At 49.2% G+C, this 21,688-nt stretch overlaps 3 protein-coding genes across 18 annotated transcripts in view; 2 read left to right on the forward strand and 1 right to left on the reverse strand.

The window, feature by feature from the left end:
- Window positions 1–6,777, reverse strand: part of MYO19 (myosin XIX) — a 54,556-nt gene extending 47,779 nt beyond the window's left edge. For 4 of the 7 annotated variants that reach the window (XR_013226886.1, XM_077312579.1, XM_077312585.1 and 1 more), the window contains exon 1: window positions 6,649–6,777. The gene's annotated coding sequence lies outside the window, so the exon portion shown is untranslated. The other 3 variants (XM_077312584.1, XM_077312581.1, XM_077312582.1) reach the window with 3 other exon arrangements.
- On the forward strand, window positions 6,710–17,008 carry PIGW (phosphatidylinositol glycan anchor biosynthesis class W). 6 transcript variants are annotated; one of them, XM_077312589.1, is made up of 4 exons: window positions 6,710–7,345; window positions 7,468–7,685; window positions 9,416–9,647; window positions 11,145–17,008. In XM_077312589.1, the coding sequence occupies exon 4, from the start codon at window positions 11,153–11,155 to the stop codon at window positions 12,686–12,688; it is 1,536 nt and encodes a 511-aa protein (XP_077168704.1). In that variant the 5' UTR covers window positions 6,710–7,345; window positions 7,468–7,685; window positions 9,416–9,647; window positions 11,145–11,152; the 3' UTR covers window positions 12,689–17,008. The 6 variants fall into 6 exon arrangements, with proteins under 6 accessions (XP_077168704.1, XP_077168706.1, XP_077168707.1 ...); XM_077312591.1 differs by having other exon boundaries at window positions 6,710–7,141; XM_077312592.1 differs by having other exon boundaries at window positions 6,710–7,141; window positions 7,468–7,573.
- An 850-nt stretch (window positions 17,009–17,858) lies between these two features.
- GGNBP2 (gametogenetin binding protein 2) overlaps window positions 17,859–21,688 on the forward strand; it is a 33,849-nt gene continuing 30,019 nt past the window's right edge. Inside the window, exon 1 of one of the 5 annotated variants that reach the window (XM_077311087.1) lies at window positions 17,859–18,144. Coding sequence is in view for 3 of the 5 variants with exons in the window: in XM_077311086.1 (XP_077167201.1) it covers window positions 19,003–19,029 (27 nt within the window). In the remaining 2 variants the exon portion in view is untranslated. Of the gene's footprint in view, window positions 18,145–18,241; window positions 18,376–18,541; window positions 19,030–21,688 lie in introns of those variants that run through there. The other 4 variants (XM_077311088.1, XM_077311086.1, XM_077311085.1 and 1 more) reach the window with 4 other exon arrangements.

The following is a 21,688-nucleotide window of genomic DNA, read 5'->3' on the forward strand; positions in this document are numbered from 1 at the left end:
TAAATTTTTCACAGCGTCTCCCTGCTGGCCATTCTTCACAGTGCTTCCGCCTCCTTGCCTCCGGGGATCCAGAAGTGGTCTAGCTAGTTTCTGCTACATGATTTACTAAGGATCACAAAGTGATCAGAACACCGTGGCTGTTATCAAACCCTCCAGGGGTAGTCAAACTGCGGCCCTCCAGATGTCCATGGACTGCAATTCCCATGAGCCCCTGTCAGCGAATGCCGCAGTTTGACTACCCCTGCTCCCGGACAACAGCAGTGAACAAAGGATCTTAAAAGAGGAAGAGGAAAAGGAAGAGTTGGGTTTTATACAGCGGCAAGTTTTCTTCCAGCCCAGGAAGCGCAGCGGCTGGTGAAAGATGCCCGTGGCCGCCAGGGACAACCGTTTATCCAAGAGGAGACTAGCAGAGGCTTCCCTGGGATTACGTTTCCCTTTGTCAGCTCTCCTCCATCCCGAAGCACCTCCAGGCTCTCGCTCACAGCTTCCCTGGGATCAGCTGGAAGTAGGAGACGGAGGGGGGGGGAGCGTTTCTGCACAGGGTCCGTTTATGCACTGGGAACTTCACTGCCCCAGTTCCTGTGCAGGGGCACAAATCAGGGGTGGACGATGTGCACCAGGCCAAGTGCTCCCCCATGTGGGTGCAGGAAGAGGTGGGGCAACCTGCCACAGCTAAAACTCCAGCCTGCAGCCCGGCATAAAACCTCCAGTGCATAAACGGTCAGGGTGTGACTCATGGAAGGTTAGACTCAAGGGCAAGGACTAGATGCCACTGCTTGATGCTGCTCTCACCCTGCTCTCGCAAGCGCATTGCAAGCTGTGCTCAGACTCCGGCAGACCCTGCCATCGACTGTTCTGCATTCCCTCCCCCCAATCGCTCTGTTTCATAAGATGCCCCCCCCTTGCTGGGAATAATTACAGAACAACCCTAGGAAGCCTCAGTCCCCAGTGAGTCAGCCCTCCTCTCTTGGAATCAACCACGGCTTCTTTGCAGCTGTGGAGTCAGCCGCCCATTCAGCATCTTGTCCTCGCGAAGGGGAAAGAGTGAGCATCCAGGAGCGCCTTTCAGACCAACACAAGTTGTGGCAGGGGAGGAGCTTTCACAATGCAGTGACTCACACGCCTCCTCCCGGGCCACTAATGCTGTGAGTCTTGAAGGGGCAGCTGGACTTTTGCTCTTTCCGGCTGATAAAACAGGCTAACGTGGCGACCTATCTTGCAAAGGATGGCTACGTATCTTCAGTGGATTTCTCCCCCCCCCACACACACACACACAAACACACTTTTGCTGCATGCGCAGACTGGCCAGGATTCCAGTTCTCACACCAATGCAGTCGCAGCTCAGATCAAGTTCAAGGGTTTGGTATTGACCTTTAAGGCCCTTTGTGGTCTGGGCCCCACGTATCTCCTTATGCCCCTTGTTGGGCTTTGCAGCGGGAGCTGCTAATCTGTTGGAGATCCCTGGCCCGAGGAGGGGTGCCGGGCCTCAACCTGGGCCAGGGCCTTTTCAGTCCTGGCCCCGACCTGATGCAGTGAGAGTGGCAGGATATAAACTGAAATTTGTTGTCGTTAGGTGCGAAGTCGTAACCGACCCATCGCGACCCATAGACAATGATCCTCCAGGCCTTCCTGTCCTCTACCGTTCCCCAGAGTCCATTTAAGCTCGCACCGACTGCTTCAGTGACTCCATCCAACCACCTCATTCTCTGTCGTCCCCTTCTTCTTTTGCCCTTGATCGCTCCCAGCATTAGGCTCTTCTCCAAGGAGTCCTTCCTTCTCATGAGGTGGCCAAAGTATTTGAGCTTCATCTTCAGGATCTGGCCTTCTAAGGAGCAGTCAGGGCTGATCTCCTCTAGGACTGACCGGTTTGTTCGCCTTGCAGTCCAAGGGACTCACAAGAGTCTTCTCCAGCACCAGAGTTCAAAAGCCTCAATTCTTTGACGCTCGGCCTTCCTTATGGTCCAACTTTCGCAGCCATACATTGCAACTGGGAAGACCATAGCCTTGACCAAACGCACTTTTGTTGGCAGGGTGATGTCTCTGCTTTTTAGGATATAAACTGAAATATATAAATAAATAAATGAACAAAACTAAGGGGTGTCAACTATCTCCTTATTGTAAGAAGCAGTTGGGTTGTGGGTAATTCTTGACTGATTATTGCATTCGTAGCCTGCCACTTCCATACAGTGGCTCATGGCGGGTAACATCAAAACCCCGATACTTGCAGGCATTCCCGGGAAGAATAAATTGATGTTATATATTGGTATTTTATATAATTTCAGATAAGAAAATAAGTATTTGGATCTAAGCGTATAAGAACTGCTTTTCTGGATCAGACTATTTATTTTACTTCATTTATGCCCCACCATTCTTACATCGCTGTCCTCTGTCCCATTTAGCCCTAACCACCTTCCTATGAGGTCGATTTTCAGTCCTAGCCCCTACCTGGCAGAATGAGCTCCCAGAGAAGATCTGGGCCCTGTCGGAACTGGCACAGTTCTGCAGGGCCTGTAAAACGGAGCTCTTCCCTTTAGTTGGGGCAAGGGAACCACTAACATCACCTGGGCCTCGATGAGAGACATTCAGCGGAGAATAACCGGGGTGTGCTAGAATTCATCAATTGACTGGACAGCTGCTAACTACACTTTAAACCTTTTAAAATTCTATATGGAAAACTGTTATTGAAAGGGAACAATTTTTATCACTGATTTCTTATTAATTCAATTTTGTACTTGCATTGCTTTGATTATGACGTTCACTGCCTTGAGCCATCAAAATATGGGAGGGCGGTATATAAATTCAATAAATCCCGCAATAGATTAGCCTCAGAGCTTCCACAGGTAAGAGGGGATTCAAACCTGGGTGTTTCAGACCCCGGCCTGACACTTGAGGTGGTGAGTCTCATCCTAAAACGGCTGCCGCAGAAGGCAAAGCTATTTATATTTTAGCTGGATGCATGATCTAGCAACCGGAAAGACAGCAATCCTGAAGAAAGAAGGGGAAACACTTATTTCCCCTTCTGCAACAGCCTGAGTCCCTAGACCAGGGGTAGTCAAACTGCGGCCCTCCAGATGTCCATGGACTACAATTCCCATGAGCCCCTGCCAGCGAACGCTGGCAGGGGCTCCTGGGAATTGTAGTCCATGGACATCTGGAGGGCCGCAGTTTGACTACCCCTGTAAGACTCTATGACGAGGTTCCCCAACATGGTACCCACGTGACCACAGTGCTCACCTGTACTGGCGCCCAGTGGCCCAACCCACTTTCTGAAAAGCTCAGCAGGTAGCAGAGAAAATACGGGCGATCACCATGATGTCCGCAGCACCACATTGGGTACCTCTGCAGTACAGTGTCCGATAGAGGTCAAGCCAGCCAGGACAAGAGACTGCCTGCTCCGTTCTGTAGGATATTTCAAGGTACAAACTGGGTGCCCATGAGGAATTGCGGGACCAAATTGACTGGAAATGACACACAAATAGTCCTAAGTCTGCAGGGGCCCCAACCGTGCTATTTTGCTGACTTCCTGATTATCACTTTGATTATCACCTAGCGTCACTCTTGGATGGGATGAGCCGGAAGAGTATGAGGCAGAGCATCTGCTTGGCATACAGCAGTCCCAAGTTAAGGGAAGAAGAGGAGCTGGTTTTCATACCCCACGTGGAGTCTCAAAGCAGCTGACAATCAACTCCCCTTCCTCTCCCCACCTCAGACACCCTGTGAGGGAGGTGGGGCTGAGAGAGCTCTGAGGGGACTGGCCCAAGGTCACCCAGGAGAAGAAGAAGTAGGAAATTTTTGGCCCTGTCCCAATCCTGGGTGACTAGCTGAAATCTGGGCCCTGAAGGAGCTGTCAGAGATCTACAGGGCCTGCAAAACAGCACCCTTCTGCCACATTTATGGTTCAGGCCACGGTTCTTGGAAGCTATATGGGCCTCCTTCCTTCTCCTTGGCTCCCCTGTTATTTTAGACCACGGGTAGTCAAACTGTGGCCATCCAGATGTTCATGGACTACAATCCCATGAATTATAGTCCATGGACATCTGGAGGGCCGCAGTTTGACTACCCCTGCCCTAGCCTCTCACCTTTCCCCTCTTGAAGGACACATGGGGGGTCCTTCTGTCCCAATCTGGCTGTCCCTGCCACAGTTATACTCCGGTAGGGCCCCATGCATCTTTAAACTGGCTATGGTGCTAGGGACCGCAATCCTCAAACCATTCCTGATCAGAATCCTACTGTGCAGCATTTCTGTAATCACAGCATCAGTTTTGGACAATCATTCATTCTGGCAGCCCCCAACTTTATCTTTGTAGGTGAGGGGGTTCTGTTCCCTTCTCAGAGTTTTGTTCTTTTTACCAAGGCCTACCTTAAGGGGTTGTTTTAAGGGCTCTGAACACTGAAAATATTGTATAAATGATAACAATTTTTGTTCCATTTTCAAAATACACGATAGTGGATAGAGCAGGCAGATGAGCCAAAATTTGGGAAATTGTGGGGAGGGCAGACACAACTGGGAATTGTAGTCCATGGACATCTGGAGGGCCGCAGTTTGACTACCCCTGTAAGACTCTATGACGAGGTTCCCCCTGTTGTGTCTTGTGGATGGGGAGTAGATGGGGGCACTATTCTTTCTCTCTTGAGGGCTTTGAATGCCCTCAGCCCAAGTCCCCAATGCTCTAGTTATGGATCAGGCTACCTCTTCAACCAGGGGTAGTCTGGCAGAGGCTCATGGGAATTGTAGTCCATGGACATCTGGAGGGCCGCAGTTTGACTACCCCTGTTTCAACAGATCAGACATGTGGGCCCCAGTTTTGGAAACCTTCCTGTCCATCTGTCCCCCAACACAGTCACAGATTCCCATTCAGGCCAGTCTTAAACTTGCGTATGTGGAAACAAGTCCCATTAATATGTCTGCACCATAGAAATCTGACTCTTAGCACACCACTGGCACAGCCAGCTGTGACAAATGTAAATTTGCCTCCAGCTATGGTGCTCCTTTGTGATCAAAGCTCATCTGCCTAAATTTAAGGCTGGGCCCTTCTGTGTGGGAGTCTCCCACCCCAAACCCACCCCCCTCCTCACCGGTGTTAATTTTAGCTTTAAGTTTTGCCCAAAACAAGCAAGCCAACACATAAAAAGAGCAACATCTTAACTTTTGAAAAGTCACCAGCCACTGCCAGATCCTGAACAAACTTTGTCAACGCCAATGGGAAGGAACTACGAAATGGAAAATGAATTCATGCCGCTGAAAGAAAATTTGGCAGATGGGAATCTATGCCAAACTGCCAAATATTGACACAGGGAGAAACACACAACTCACGCTTTGTAGAACTCCGGCTAGTCATAAAAGGGAGAGGGGATCCTTTTCCCAAACTGGAATACCTATGGCAGATTTCCAGACCGTTTACTCTGGTCTACAAGAGCTAATAAGAATGCACCTTTAGGCATGTGCAGAGTCCTTTAAATTAACAGCCCGTGGGACCTGTAGATCCCTGGCAAGCACACACCCTCCGGCAGGAGCCTTTGAACATTTTTAGAAGGGGCCGGACCAAAGGGCAGATGATGCAAGAAAGCCGAGTTAATAACAATGTACATTTGCAATCACAAAACATGCCATTTTGAAACCTTGTTGCTCTACAGAATTAAGGAATGGGGGTTTCTGTTTCTTTAACACCCAAATCAACTGAGAAATTCAGGATATAAAATGGGGAAACTGGTAGCAGCCCATCTATCTAATGCTCATAAGACCCACCAACCACGACCAGAAAAGTTCAAAATGCTTTCAGGGCATGCCAAGGTGAACACCTGCTGGCACGGGAAGCAGGATAGAAGATGAAGAGGAGTTGTTTATTATATCCTCTGCTTTTTTCTTCCTGAAGGCGTCTCAAAGTGGCCTTCTCTTCCTCTCCCCACAACAGAAACCCTGTGAGGGAGGTGGCGCTGAGAGAGCTCCGAGAGAACTGCTCTGGGAGGACAGCTCTGACAGGTCTCTGACTAGCCCAAGGTCACCCAGCTGGCAGCCTGTGGAGGAGGATTGAGGAATCAAGCCCAGCTTTCCAGATTAGAAGCTGCCACTCTTAACCGTGACACCAATTACACGTAAATTATTCTGCCTGAATGAAAACAAAAGGGGCCCGACTATGCGGTGAGATCTCTTGCTTTCACTGATCCAAGTAAGAGTGGTCCCGTCCCACAAGGGGCGCTCCGTTTGCTTCGCTTTGCCCATGCTCAGAGGCACCCTTTGCTTAACCCCTTTAGATAGTATTACACCTGGCCTGGATAGCTCAGGCGAGCCAGTCCTGTCCGATCTGGGAAGCTCAGCAAAGGGCCGCTGCCTATGCCTCACTTTGCACATGCACAGAGGCGCCTTTTGCTTCATACCCTTCTATAGTAGCATATCACATCTGACCTGGGTAGCTCGGGCAAGCCAAATCTGGGAATCTCAGCAGGGTCGGCCTTCGGATGGGCGACCCTCCAAGGAATACCTGGGTCGGGACACGTGGTGGCCAAACGGTGGCTCTGCAGAGGCCCATGGACCACCATAACCATGAGCCCCCGCAGTCGCGGGGGCTCATGGTTATGGTAGTCCATGGACCTCTGCAGAGCCACGCTTTGGCCACTTTTGCAAAAGAGGGGCCGGCCAGCTGGACTCACCCGTCCCGTGGAGGGCCAAGGAAAGGGAAGACCCCGAAGCCGGCGAGCTCCAAGGAGACGCGCGCCGTCCTCCTCCTCCGCAGGCAGCCGGGCGAGGGCGAGGGCGGGGCGGGAGGCGGAGGCTGCCGGGTTTGAATCCGGAGCGGAGCTGGGCGCGCTTACGCCATCGGCAGCCGCCCGCTCCGGATTGCCCGGCAGGCTGTGCAAGGCAAGGGTGCGTGCCCACGAAAGCTCACGCCGAGTGCAACGCTTTGCCGGCCTGCAGGGTGCCCCTGCCCGCTTGGATCCCTGTGCAGGACGCAAATCGAGTGCAGTGGCGTCTTTCCTCCCCGCCCCGGGTTTGGGCTGGCTTTAGGGTGCCCTTTTCTACCGCATCTTGAGCGACGTGTATTTAGAAACAGCAACCACCTCCCCGCTCCCTGCATGTAGAAAGGCAGCACAACAGGGAGTGGGGAAAGCTCACGCCTTGAATAAATCTTGGTTGCTTTTAAAGGTGCCCCTGGACTCTGATTTATTTTTATTTTTAAATAAGGGCAGGATAGCAATGAGGTCACTCGGCTGGGTGTCCACTCCCCGCCTCCCATCCCGAAGTTCATTCAAATTCCTGGAGATGGTGGGGGGGGGGCAGAGTTTGGGAGACTGACTCTGCAGGGCTGCGGCGCAATTTCTCCTCGAGAAATCCAGGGCGCCTCTGGAGGTTGGCGGGTCTGCTCCGTATTCCGCGGAACGGATTTAGTGGGGCCGCTTTTTTTGGAGGACGCCTGCATAAAACCAGCCCCCTCCCCACTCCGGCGATGTCTTTTTTTTTTTTTTCCCCAGCTGGCTGCTGAATCAGGCGATGCGGTTTCGCAGGCTGTTTGTGGATGCAAGAGTCGGCAGGAAGCAGGGCGCGGGTTTCCTCCTTTGCTGCGGGCTGCAGGAAGAGGCAAGTCCGGGCGGCGGAGCAATTGCTGAGAACCCCGTGCCTAACGCCCCCCCCCCCCCCGGCTCCTAAATTTTTCCAAGGAAAAGCAAAACGCCTTCTGTTAGACTTCTTGGTAAGACTCTTTCGCCTTAAACAAATAGCGTCTGCTTTTCTTTTTTAAGTAGCACCCAGGGACAGTCAAACTGCGGCCCTCCAGATGTCCATGGACTACAATTCCCATGAGCCCCTGCCAGCGAAAGCTGGCAGGGGCTCATGGGAATTGTAGTCCATGGACATCTGGAGGGCCGCAGTTTGACTGTCCCTCTAGCAGGATATGCATCCCTGTGGTTTAGCGAGTAGGATGTGTCGTGGTCCTTTTCTGAAAGAGCATGCCGTTTTATTTATTTATTTATTTATTTATTTATTTATTTATCATACTTATATACTTTTAGGCAAGATTTTGACAATTGCATTGCTGCTGCAGATGGTGCCACAGCAAATGCTTCCAGATAAAAGATACGGGCTCCGTAGGATTGGCCCTGCAGTGCTTGTGCATGAAATGACAGCTTATAAAAATACACCTCCTGGGGAGAATTGGATTTAAGACGCAATCTCATGGATTTTGCACCGTCATAGAATCATAGAGTTGAAGGGACCTCCAAGGTTCCCTGCACATGCAGGATCTCACATCTGCAATGCATCAGCTTTCAGGAGGGGGGTGTTTAAATGCATGTGGTCATTGATTTTCTGTTTGGAAGGGTATCTGTGATGCTCAGATGCTGTGATCTTATAGATCTTTCTTAGAACTAAAATGCTGGCTGTGGAAAAGATTTTGTCCTGCTGACTTGTTAATATGTCAGTAGTCGTTTGGTATTTTCACATAATATAAAGTTAATTTATTCTTTAAACTCCTGCAAGAAAGCGGTTTCTGACATTTCTAATTTTGCGCACAGGCCTTTTCTTTTACATGAGGCAGAGGCAGATTGTGAGGGGGGGGCAGGAAGGGATGTGCCAGTGTTGGTCTCTTGTGGCCCTTCCTTGCATACCCAGGGAATTTGTTGATCGCCAGTATGGAATGGTAGGTGAATTTCCCCCAGGCCAGGCTGGACTCTACAGATTTTTGATGGGGGAATCACTTGGGCATGAAATTGGGGTCACTGTGGGTAGCTCCTGCATTGTGCAGGGGGTTGGACTAGATGGTCCTCGAGGTCCCCTCCAATTTTGTGTTTCTGTGATTCTAATAGGATGTTGTAATTTACAAAGGAACAGGACGATTTTTCTCGGGCAACCCTGTGTATTTCCAGGACCTGGAGATTTATTTCCAAATCAGTTACTTTCTAGTTCTGTATAATGACAAGGAGAAATTAAGTGGAGTTTTTCCCTAGCTGAGGTCTAAGAACAATTTCATGATATATGTAGCACATGCAATTGGGTCCATCCAGTACATAAGACATCATGAGCCATTAGAGACAATAGTCTTCTATTTCTGGAATAAAATAAAATAAAAGATCCTCTCTGATATAGTGTAGCTTGTCTTTTCTGGATTGAATTTTTCCTTTATTCCATTTATTCTTAACTGGGATACTACTCAGGCCCTGTAGGTCAGAGAGCGAGTAAGAGGACATACTCAGGCAATGAGTTTGCAGACCACTGTGAGACTCTTATAGGGGCTAAAAATGTGGAAATGCAGAAGGTCCAGGGTTTAATCCCTGGCAGTTTCCAGTTAAGTGTCGGATTGGAGGTTATGTGAAAAATAGTGGCCTGGGACTGTAGAGAGCAGCTTCTCTCTACCTGTTTTGATCCACCTCTCCCCCTCCCCCCCCCCAAATGTAACATCCAGGCTAAACAGGATTTCCATTTTAGGAAACGTGAATTTCTGGGTTCTTCTGACAAAACTCCACCAGCCACCCAGAAAGTATCTCTAGGCCTGCACCGGCTGGCCAGAACCATCATGGTGCCTATAAGCCTCTGCAGCTGCTTTACCAAGAGGTTGGAACAATTCTGTATCCACGTCCATGGACAACTGTGAGCGAGAAACAGGCAGAACAACAAAATGGAACACCAGAGAAAGGAGCAGTAGGTGCTCCTGATCAAGGTACGCTTGCATTTCGTTTGTAACCATCCCCCCCCCACACACACACACACACCCCTTAAGAGCGGAGAGTGGAAGCGGGAGAAGCTGACCCAAGGTCACCCAGCAAGCTTCATGGCAGAGTTTGGCTTACACCAGCTTACAAACCTAAAATTTAAAACCTACCAGCTGCAATAAAACTGTCAATATCTGCTTCCCCCAACCTTCAGCAATGTATACTCTGCTGAAAGCTCATGTTACTTCTTAAGCATTTTTGCAGACAGTGCCCCCCCCCCCCCGCCGCCTTCACCACCTGAGAGAGCCTTGAAGAAGGGGCCAGAATTGAAACAGCATGGGCTCTGATCAGTGCTGGGTGGATTACCCTGAGTGTAGGATCAGCTTAAGGCTGCAGATTGTAAGAGTGGTCAGTTTCCCAATAAGCCAAACTTCTATATAAGAAAGTTTCCTTATTAAGGAATGAAGACATCCGGTACAAATGCACAGACAGAACTGAGGCTCTTGTCCCCTGGGCCGTGTATATAAAACAGAGGAACGCATCTTCCCCCCCTCCCTTGGGGAAGTGACAAAACACATTTCAAAGGAAGACAAAACACTCCAGATAACCTAAACTACAAAGGGGAAACAAAGAGTGTGGGCGGGAGAGCTGGGAAGAAAAGGGGAGGTAGGGAATTGCTGTGAGAAAGCCAGCGGTTACAAACCAAACAACAGGATGCAACCTTGAGGTGTCAAAAGCAAGCATCTGGGCAGCATCGCAGGACAGGCATGATACATGGCAGAAATTCCACAGGGATCTTTTCTGGGGCATGGGGAAATACCGGGAGATATGATCCTTTAGATTCTGCTATGCCCATAAACCATGCCTTAACCCCGTTTTGTTAAGGGATCCATCCCAGCATTACCCTCTTTCTGCTAACCACCACCACATACTTAGAACATCCGAATTTGAACCCAGTTGCACCATTGAGGCCAGCAACATTTCATGGAGCAAGCTTTCGAGAATCAAAGCGCTCTTCATCAGATCCAAATGCTGATGAATCTCCACTTGCACTTGTATCTGATGAAGGGAGCTTGGATTCTTGAAAGGTCTCTGTGGTGCTCCTGAACCCAAATCGGGCTGTTCTACTATTGGCTGCCCTCTGCCACTGTCTGCCGTGGCCATTGTTCTTTTTGTTTGCAGTCACATTTGCCTCCAACATTTGCTACCCAACCCTTGTGTCACACCTGAGGGAAAGAATTAGCAGTCTGCTTTTCTTCTTGACTCTAGACCAGGTGCCCAGTACAAAGGTGCCATCCAAGAGGGAAGGACTGCATTTTCTAGGCTCAATAGAGTAGCCCCGTATGGTTGCTAAATTTGGGCTTGGGTGGGTTTGTAAGCAAAACGGGGCTCTTCCTGGCACAAGAATGCAGAATTGTAACATTCAGTTACCAATCTCTGTTTGGTTTGCTCGTTCTGATCTTCTCTGCTTTTCTTTTCTTTTTTAAAATGCTCATGTTGCACAGGTCCAAGGATGTCACAGAAACTCTTAAAAGAAGAATTTATAAGTAACCTGAACGGCACAACCTTGCTTGAGATTTCCATCGGTTTAACCCTAGCACCGTTATGTCTGCTGTCCAGGGGATTGCTGTTGATCTTATATTTTCTCCACCGTGGAAGACCTTTGAGTTCAAAGAGTGCCCATTTTTTATTGGACTTCACTGTTTTAGTGGTCCCTCCTGTGTTCTGCTGCACAGTTCTGGCTCCTGTCCTCCCTTGGGTGATACTCTCCATTACAGCATTCTGCGCAGGCCTGGTTTATAAGATCTACTGTAGAAGAACAACTCATGTCAAAGTGCCCCTTCAACAAATCCTAAATGATTTCCTGAGCACAGGGTTAGAACCAGGGTACGTTCCTTCCATAACAGTTTTCCGAGTGTATGTCAACGTGTTGACGTCCATCAGCATTCTGGCTGTGGATTTCCCGCAATACCCCCGCCGATATGCCAAAACGGAGACCTATGGAACAGGAGTTATGGATTTGGGGGTTGGATCTTTTGTTTTTGCCAACGCCGTGGTTTGTCCTGAAGTCCGGATGAAGCCGGGAGCAGTGCAAAGCAAGTTCTTTTACCTCACGAGGCAGTTCTTTGCGGTGTGGCCCCTCTTCCTCCTTGGCTTTGGCCGACTGATGAGCGTGAAGGCGGTAGAGTACCACGAACATGTCTCGGAATACGGCACACACTGGAACTTCTTCTTCACCCTGGCCATTGTGCGAATGGCAGCATCGCTACTCTTGACTTTATTTCCTGCGCACAAAGCGTGGATCGTAGCCACAACTCTTGCTGTGGTCTATGAATGCTTTCTTACCTTTACATCCCTGAAGATGTTTATCTTGCACGGGAGTGATGGGCAAGGCTCAAGGGCTGGATTTTTAAATGCCAACAGAGAAGGCATCTTTTCCGTCATTGGTTATCTTGCCATCTACATCGCAAGCGTGCAAGTGGGCTTGTATTTGTTAAAGAAAAGGGGCTCCGTCCGAGAGTGGCTTGGCGTGATGTGCTCCTTCCTGGGGTTAATTCTCCTTCTCTTCTTGTTTCTCTATGCAAGTCAAACATACATCGAAACTGTATCCCGACGAATGGCAAATCTCTCGTTCTGCACATGGATTGTCGCTCATGGCCTGCTACTCTTTAACTTATTTTTAGCAGCTGATCTTGTTTTGGTGTTTGCGAAGCTCCTGGCCGATGGAGCAACTGTTCCCTGCAGCTGGAATTTTGCCCAGCCATCTGTAACAAATAAAAAATATGATCTGGAACCCCGGGACGGACCAGGGCTGCCCCATATCAGACCCGGGACGGACCACAGCGTGTGCATGATCAGTGCTGTTAACAAAAACCAGCTGCTCTATTTCTTGCTAGCAAATCTCCTGACTGGACTTGTGAACATGATGGTTGATACCATTCATAGTACTGCAATCTTTGCTATGTTTGTTCTGCACATTTACATGCTTGCAAACTGCCTGATTATGTATATATTGCAAGCAAAAAAGATCATCTTAAAGTGGTGGTAGTTGATAAATTGCAGGTCTTTTCCCATGGTACATGAATGTTTGCAAGAGGATTTGGTTTTTAAAGATCCCTGTTTTGAAATGTGGGGACCAGGCCATTAACGTTCAAGTCTATTCATGCCGGTATGCATGGCACATTTGTCGATACTTGGAAGATTGGAACCAAAAGTCTAGCTTGTATACATATACAAAATCATAAAGGTGGGTAGGCAGAAGTAACAGAACAAAATTTGAGTCCAGTGGCACCTTGAAGACCAACAAAATCTCATTCTGGGTATAAGCTTTTGTGTGTGTGCACATTCCTTCGAAGTGAAAGCTTATACCCAGAATGAAACTGTTGGTTTACAAGCTGCCTGTGGACTCAGATTTGAGACTAAAAGCCAGTTTGTTCGTCACATGGACTTTCCTGTGCAGCATATCCTCATGTCTTAAAAGGTATCTGCAGCCTACAAGCCCTGCATTACGACTGCTAGTTCCAATTTATTTTTTATTTGTTGTAGCTTGATCCTTTTGCCACAAATGGTTGCTTTGGATGTCAGAAAGATTCAGTGGGAGGAACCATAGCCTCTGGTTGGCCTAATTGTAGTTGGGATGGGGCAAGACCATCCTACCTCAGGAGCATCACCTAAACTATGGGATTTCCAGTTCACAAATTTCCTGTCTCCAGCCCTGTTCCATCCATGTTTTGTCAGAAATAAATTCCACATTTCTGCCATAGTGAGATTTTTTCTCTTTTTTGCCTTATTGTAGGTTGAATACAGGACTGGCAGCTATCCCACCTCTTGCTTGATTATAGCATATAAAGATAGATTCAAATGGGTAGCCATGTTGGTCTGAAGTAGGACAATAAAATCAGAGTCCAGGAGCACTTTTAAGACCAACAAAGATTTATTCAGGGCGTGAGCTTTTGAGTGCACGCCCTGAATAAATTTTTGTTGGTCTTAAAGGTGTTCCTGGACTCTGATTTTATACAGCATATATAAAGCTCATCTTGGATAATCTTAGTGAATTTGGGGGGGGGGGTCGCCATTAGAACTACCACTTTACTGGTTTCCAAGAATGTATGGGATGAGTGTGCAATTAATATTTTGTGTCCTGGATCTCCAGTAAGACATGGGAACTGCATGCTGCCAATAAGGTGCTTGTTCAGTCCCAGAGGCTACCAACCAATATAAACTTGATGTGGCTTAAAGCTGTTGAAATACGAACCTTCTAGTGTTGGGTTACCAACTAGTGAACAAGACTTTGAGAAGCACCAATTCTGACTGGGTGTGGTGTTCAGGACACCAAGTGTCATTAGTGGGTTAGAGTTTATATTGGCAAGGAAATAGACCAGTGGCCTCCGATCAAACAAGGACTTAAGCCCGATTGGCTCATTTGCAGTGTAGCTGTATTGACAACTAGTTGAGTAGAACTTGGGCCAGCAGACATCCTTAACTGCTATATTAGGCTGCTATATTAAAGCAAGTCATTCTGTAGTGAATTAGTCAAGCTGATTATTAATTTGAGTGGCTTGTCCATAATTAAGGGCACAATTCCGTGGCCTGAGGTGGTGGCTGTATTTTCCTAGTGGGTTCCAAAATACGTGGTCATTTTGTACATCAATCCCCAGCATGCCTGCTCCTGAATTCTATTTGGAACTTTGAACCTGTTAGCTGCAAAGAGAAGAAAATAATGGCTCATACTCAACCATAATAATGGTCAGCCATTTACTGAATAAGAAGGAAGATATTTGAAGTTGTCGGGGCCAAATGTTGCCTTTCCTCTGTTCTTTGGCCTTAGACGTGTGTGCTCGCGTGCTTCCTCTTTGTGCTATTGTTCCCGATGGCATTTTTAGAGCTAGTGCAACTCGATGGCAAAGCAAAGCTTTATTTATTTATTTGTATACTCCCCTGAGGCTCAGGGCGGTTTACATAAAGCGCAGAAGAGCAGTACATGGAACTCAGCTTTTAAAATCTTTAAACGTCCCGACTAAATAAAACAGTAAGCCCTGTCGGGGAGGAGTTAGGGCGGGCCCTGTCCGGGATAAAAACTCAGAGGGACCATCCAGGGCCAAGCCGCCTTTGCGCGGCTCCCCATTGGCGGCTTGGCCCAGCCGCGGACTCACCTCGCAGATCGCGCTCGCCACTCGTGGGGTAAGATCTCCGGCCCTGCCACTCTGCCATCTTCAGCAAGGAGCAGGGGCGCCGCGTCAAAGACTGTTCCTTTTCTCTGTTCCTTTTCCACTCCGGGGACCCTGGCCATTTGGAGGGAGCCTCCATCGCTCCCAGCCTTCTCCCGCAGCCCTAATGTCACGGGAGGCGCAACGCGCCTCCCGATCCACCCCCTCCCAGTTCACCCGCATGGCACTAGCCGCCCCCATTCCAGCCCCCGCCACTCACTCCCCGCCCCTTGCCCACATGCCCAGGAGGGCCCCGCAGATCCACCCGCCGAGCCACCACCGCCTCCTGCCGCCCCGTCCCCTTTGGCCGCCCACACCAACCTCACGGCTCACAGCTGGCCCGCGCGGCAGGAGCCACCCACGCTGACTTCACCGTCGCCAACCGGCCGCGCCTCCCGCCACTCGCACGCTGGCCCACGTTTCCGCTGCTGGCTCCCAGCACTGGCTCCCGCCACGATCCGGCCCGCTGCCACCAGCCACCCCGGCCGCACACAGGCTGAACCTCACTCGCCCGCGTGGGAGCTGGTGCCGCCCGCCGCGCATCTCCAGGTAGGCTGCAGACCGGGGAGCCCAGTGCTCCACACACCCGCGACCCCAACTCCCCAGCCTCGCTAGCGCCCGCTGTATTGGCACTACAGCAGGCTTATTTTCTAGTTACACTATAACAGAGGTAACAGAGTATAATGATGCAAACAGGTTCAGAGCAGAATGCATGGGTGGATTTCTGGGAAGGAGAGAGCAGGGGCCCTGTAGATGTTTCTGGTCACCTGGTCTCAATCAAATGCCTGATGGAAGGCATTTTGCTGGCCCTTTTGCTGGCCCTGCAGAACTGTTTTAGCTTTGTCATGCCTTGATCTGGCCTTGATCTCCCCGGGAGCTCATTCCACCAGGTGGGGGTCAGTACAGCGAATGCTCTGGTTCATGCCTGGTGGGCTGTTTTAGGACCAGGGATCATTAGCTGGTTGGTGATGGCGGAGTGTAAAGCTCTTTGAGGGGCGTAGGCAGGGAGGCAGTCCCCCAAGTACACTGGGCCCTGACCACATATGAGCCATAAAGTCCCCTGTGCAAAATTGTCGCCTCAGCCAATGTCTCCCATGGGAGAATAACCATATTGGCCTACCTTTCAGAGGTCTCGTAAGGACTGCTGCCTCTTATCCATCAGGAGCACTCAACACTATAATAGGAATGCCATTTAAAACAGCTATGGTCCTAACCTTATCTACTTGAAAGTAGACCTTTGTTGATTTCACTGGGGTCTATTTCCAAGTAAGAATGGTGAAGGTGGCTGCAAGTCTTTGAACATTTAATTGGGATTAAATATGTATTTTGGCTAACTGAATCTTTGATTTCAGCATTGCAATGATCTCTATTTTGCTAAATAAATGCAGCTTAATTGATTCAAGTATGTTTTGACTCTTTTCTCCCTCAGTTGTTACTTGCAAAACCATGCCTTCTCTCTGGGATGTGTATATATATGTATGTATAAAAATGAGTATATATTGCATATAGAGTTGTATGTATGTACATAGGCACACACAGATCTTTTTTTCATATGACTGCATGTGTTTGTATGAATATAAGTTTGTCTATATTGGCTGTTTTATTTTTAATTCCTTTTCCAATTATTCCTAGCATGGAGTTTACCTTCGTCAAGTTCAACTGCTGTGGTAGTCTGAGTAGACATTTTGTCAAATGCCTGGACCCTCTTCCTTAAAGGAGTGTTTTATTTATGTATTTATTTATAAATGTGTATTCTGCCCTTCCCTGCAGGCTCAGGGCGGCTCACAATATGTCCAATACAAAAGTTATTTAAAATTATTTAAACATTTAACAATTGAAGTTATATTAAAACAATCAAAAAACCTCACTGCCTACTATCTGGTGGGAGGGATAGTAAGATCAAGTGCTGTTATTAAAATATTAGATTAGATATCACAGATGCTTTTGTAATGGTTTAAAAATGTGGTTTTATTGTGTATGTTTTAAATTGTTAGCTGCCTTGGTGTCCCTTGTAAGGTTAGAAAGGGATGATGCATTGACCATTAAAAAGTTGTATCCTATCGGGGATATAAGTTAAATAAAAAATGCTTACTTTTGTGTATGTTTCTACTGCATAGCTGTGCCTGTTTCCACAAAAGGAAGTAGCACAAAATTAAATAAACCTTCTCCCAAAAACCTTACTCTCATTTATATGCCATCGGTCTCTCCAATGGGGACTCAAAGCAGGTCACATTGCTCTCCTTTTTATCCTCACAACAACCCTGTGAGGTGGACGAAGATGAGTGTGAGACTGACCCATGGGGATTTCAACCTGATTCTCTCAAATCCTAGGTTGGTGCTGTGACTACGGCACCAGCTCTCTTTGCTAGAATAATGCACAATTCAGGCCACTATTAAAATACCTGAGCATGGCCTGAATGTGTAATTAATTTACCTACTAAAATGGCAGTGTTTTTATTTTTGAGATTTCTTTTAAATGTCAAAAGATGCTGCCTTTAGAAATACACTTGCTTTCTTGTATATGTGTAGCGGGACACCATTTGAGACAGGATGCCAACTCTAGGCTGGGAAATCCCTGGAAATGGGGAGGCAGAAGGCTGGTTGCCAACTCTGAGCTCGGGAACACGGGAGAGTTAAGTGAGGGGCACAGAATTAGGGGGGGGAGACTCGGTAGGGCAAAGTGCCAATGAAGGATAAGCATACAGTTGAGAGGCCTGTTTTAATGCCAGGGCATCTCCAGCCCTCACCTGGAGGGTGGCAACCCGAAGCACTCAGGAAAGACCGTGACTGGCCCGCGTGGAAATGCGCAGAAAGAAGACTGGGGCTTCCTAAGGGTCTTTTTTGGGGCGGGGGTGATTTCGGAATATAAAAACGCCCCTCTTTCCCCCCCCCCCCCTCAGCGCGGAACTACTTTTCTAGGCGGAAGAGCGCCTTCTGTCGCGCGGCAGCCACCGCGTTCTCTCCCACGGCTATTTATGACACCTCGGAGCGCGCGGCGGGGATGGGGGGCGCCCGTGGGCTGCTGGGCGGGGCTTCCCGGCTGACTGACCGTTCCTCCGCCTGCGCGCGCAACATGCGCGAGAAGAAGCTGCCAGCCGGAACCTTTCCCCCTCCCCCCGCCACTTAAGTTTCCGAGGGAAGCCCCAGAGGGTGTGAGGAGCGCGGAGGGAGAAGAGGGATCGCCGAGGGTGAAACGGCCCGACCGAGACGGGCGGAACCTTTTCCCCCAAAAAAGAAGAAAGTGGAAGGCGGGGCTTCGGGAGAGGAGCCGGGAAAAAGCGGCCCGGCTTCTGAAGAGGCGAGGCAGGGGGCGGGGCCGTCATTGCCAGGGAGGGGGCGGGGTTGGGCGAGCGGTTGGGGAAGGGAAGAGGAGGGGCGGGGCTGACCCGGCCTGCTTCTCGCGAGAGGAAGGCGGAGCCAAGGCTGGACGAGGAGGCCCGAGCCTGGACCTGCTCCCTTTGAAGAGGGGGGCTGGGGAGGGGGAGCGGGAGAGGCCAAATAACCGCCGTCGCCGCCGCCGCCTCGCGAGGTGTGGGGCCCGGCCGCTCTCGACGGGAGGGGGTGGCGGGCTGGGAGGGGGGGCAGAGGGGAAGCCAAGTTAAACGGTGTGTATGGGGGGGTCTGCCTCCCTCCCCCCCTCAGCGGACCCCCCTCGTCCTCCGTCGGGCTCTCCTGCCCAGCTGCCCCCTTGAGGCAGGGCCGTTGTCGGGGGGGGGGGGGGTCGGTTGGGCTGCCGGCAGATGTGCGTGGCGGGCAGCTCGGGAGGGCTGCAGCTCTTGGGCCCCCCTTCCACACGCCCTGCATAACGCCCTTTCGTTGCACTTTGGCCAGAGGAAATCCCGCTGCATAAGCACCCTTTCCACACATGTGGGATAATGCGCTTGTGCAGCTGCATTTCCTTGTGCGAAACAGGAAAATGACTTCTCAAGTTCTCTCCCCCCCCCCCTCTGGGTGTAAGCCTCTTTCTTGAGTTAAATCTGCATGGGCTATTGGGCTGGAGGGTAATCCTTTTGAGGTTTGGGAGGCTGTGTGCATGCCCTGTTGAATTCGGGGTGGGGGGAGTGCTTGGTTTTGATTTGGAATAAATATATGCGGAGGTGGTGGTGGAGGAAAAAGATAAAGGAGGATAAAGGCCCTTCCCACCCCCCAAAGTAGCATGGACTGGTTCTTGGGAGACAAATTGGTGAGTGGTGGCTTTGCAGCTCCTTAGAACATCTCTTTTTTTCCTTGGGGAATATGAGGATGATGGGAAGTGAAAATGCACTTAAAGTATCCACAGGTTCTTGATTTCTCATGTGTGTATACTGCACCATGCAGTTGTGAATCAATGTTCAAACAACAAAACCCCTCCCTCTGTATTTACCTGCAGACATAGGACAAACTGGAGACTGCTGCACCTCCAAATGCCCTAGGATCTACAGGAACAGATATTTTAAAGTTCTCAATGAATCTAGCTCCCTACCTGTCTCCTGAACACCTAGCCATGGTGATTCATGTGAAAGTCACCTCCAAAATTGTCGCTGTAACTCACTCTACACAGGCCTCCCCTTGCCCGGAAATTGCAGCTGTTGCAGAATGTGGCTGCTGGGGTCCTCACAGGACCGCCTTGAAAGGCCCGTATCCAGCCTGTGCTGAGGCAGCTGCATTGGTTACTAGTTGTGGCCCGGATCAGGTTGAAGATTTTGGTTTTGACCTTTCAGGCTCTTCGCGGTCTGGGACCCACATATCTGAAGGACTGCCTATTGCCCTATGCCCCCCACAGGGCTTTCTGGTGATTTCTGGTCCCTGAAAGCTTGCCTGGTCTCGTCCAGGGCCAGGGCTTTTTCAGTCCTGGCCCCAACTTGGTGGAATGAGCTCCCAGAAGAGCTGTAGTGCCGTGGGAGCTTCCAGCATCCATAGGGCTTGCAAGACGGAGCTCTTCCGCCAGGTCTGTGGTTGAGGCTGGGGCTTAGAAGAGCAGATCTCCCCCCCCCCCGGAAGATGTCTCCAGCAGGCCGACTATTGCTGCCATTGCTGCTGACACTCAGAGGCCCCTTTGGTACACCAGGAGGCAGCCTTAGTGCTGTGGGGGTTGGTGACTGTTTTGGGGCCAGGGGTAATTTTAACGGGATTTATACTGTTATGTTTTGTGTGGGGTTGCCAGGAGTTGTGGGAAATAAATCAAATAAAAAATAATAATAATGACCCTGATGAGGATATTTTTGTAAAGATACATGTGGGTGGAATGGTCAACCATATCACGTGGTCTGAAACCCAAGTTCACCTTCTTTATAATGGCCCAAGGGTTAGGGTTCACATATGTGCACATGCATGGAAGATAGCTTCCATGTGAGTAGCATTCATATGTAAATTATGTCCTTGGTCTTGTGGAAGAGTCCTAATTGTGGCTAATACATAAAAAAAGAAAGAGCCTCTTGTGGCGCAGAGTGGTAAGCCACAGAAATGCTGTCTGATGCTGTATGTCAATGAGGTTGGGAGTTCGATCCCAGCAGCCGGCTCAAGGTTGACTCAGCCTTTCATCCTTCCGAGGTCGGGGGGAAAAAAAAGAAACTTCCCATTGGCCAAGTATGCCTCTGTCTTCTGCTCTGACTTGAGAGAACACCTTAATTTGTAACGGTCTTGGACATGAAGGCCTGTGTTTTAGTGTGGGTGCAGTTTTAAGAAGTGGCATGTATTTTACAAGGCAAATGTTGCTGGTTTTCAGGCTGTGATTAATTTGCAGTTTAAATGCTCACTTACCCGAGCTACTCATTGGTGTATTTCCTTGTCATTGTAAGGGACAGGATCGTGTTCTGAACGCTGGGATTAGGGCTCTGAGGGAGACATTAAAAAATGACATGGAAAACATAAGTGGAAAACATACTTCCCCCATCTCTACCTGTTAATTCAGAATGGGTAGTCATGTTAGTCTGAAGTAAAAGAACAAAGAGTGAGTCCAGAGGCACCTTTAAGGCCAACAAAGCTAAATTCTGGTATAAGCTTTTGTGTGCATGCACAGTTCTTCAGATCCAGGATCTTTTTTAATAATATATTTTTAACAAGATAATGTATACACAAAAGAAAAAGAGGGACTGCATAACAAATTACATATATCAAAAATCATTAGGTTGGTCTTAAAGGTGCCATTGGACTCACATTTTGTCCTGTTGTAAAGCTTAAGTTGTTCACCAGTTAAGTTTCTGTCTTCTATCATAGGCGGTGTTGCTATTCCACTGGCAAGTTTCGTCATGCATGAATTCTGATTCTCTTGTTGATGCACTCTTCTTGATGCCAGTTACTATTACTTGGAGCAGGGATCCTCAACCTGTGGTCCTCCAGATGTTCATGGACTACAATTCCCATGAGCACCTGCCAGCATTTGCTGGCAGGGGCTCATGGGAATTGTAGTCCATGAACATCTGGAGGACCACAGGTTGAGGATCCCTGACTTGGAGGGTGGAAGGGGGACAATTTGCCAATGGGAAACAGTGTTAAAAGCTTCTGCAGGGTTTGTTTTCCAGCAGCCAGTGCTGCACTCCTGGATCTGCAATGTCTGCCCTGCGGATGTTATGGTGCTGGGGTGTTCTTAGATTTTACTGGGCTAGGATGTTGGTGGAAGGAAGCAAAGTTGTTAAAGCAAGGGATAACTGTTGCCTTTGAGGTTAGAATTTGGAATGATCTACCTGGGGGGGGGGGAATATCCTCCAGCCCCTGCCTGCTTTCTTATGCAAAAAACTCCTTTCAGGTTTCTGTTGGGCCCAGGAACATCTGTTGCATCCTGATGTGTCTGACACCATGCCCTCTCACTTCTCCAGTTTAAATGGTGGAAGAAAATATACTTACCTTTCTAACTGAGCAACTCC

The sequence above is a fragment of the Paroedura picta genome, chromosome 15 (assembly GCF_049243985.1).
Source record: "Paroedura picta isolate Pp20150507F chromosome 15, Ppicta_v3.0, whole genome shotgun sequence".
Taxonomy (NCBI): Eukaryota; Metazoa; Chordata; class Lepidosauria; order Squamata; family Gekkonidae; genus Paroedura; species Paroedura picta.

Coding starts and splice junctions, on each gene's coding strand:
- PIGW (XM_077312588.1), top strand. CDS start 11,153: ATGTCACAGAAACTCTTAAAAGAAGAATTTATAAGTAACCTGAACGGC.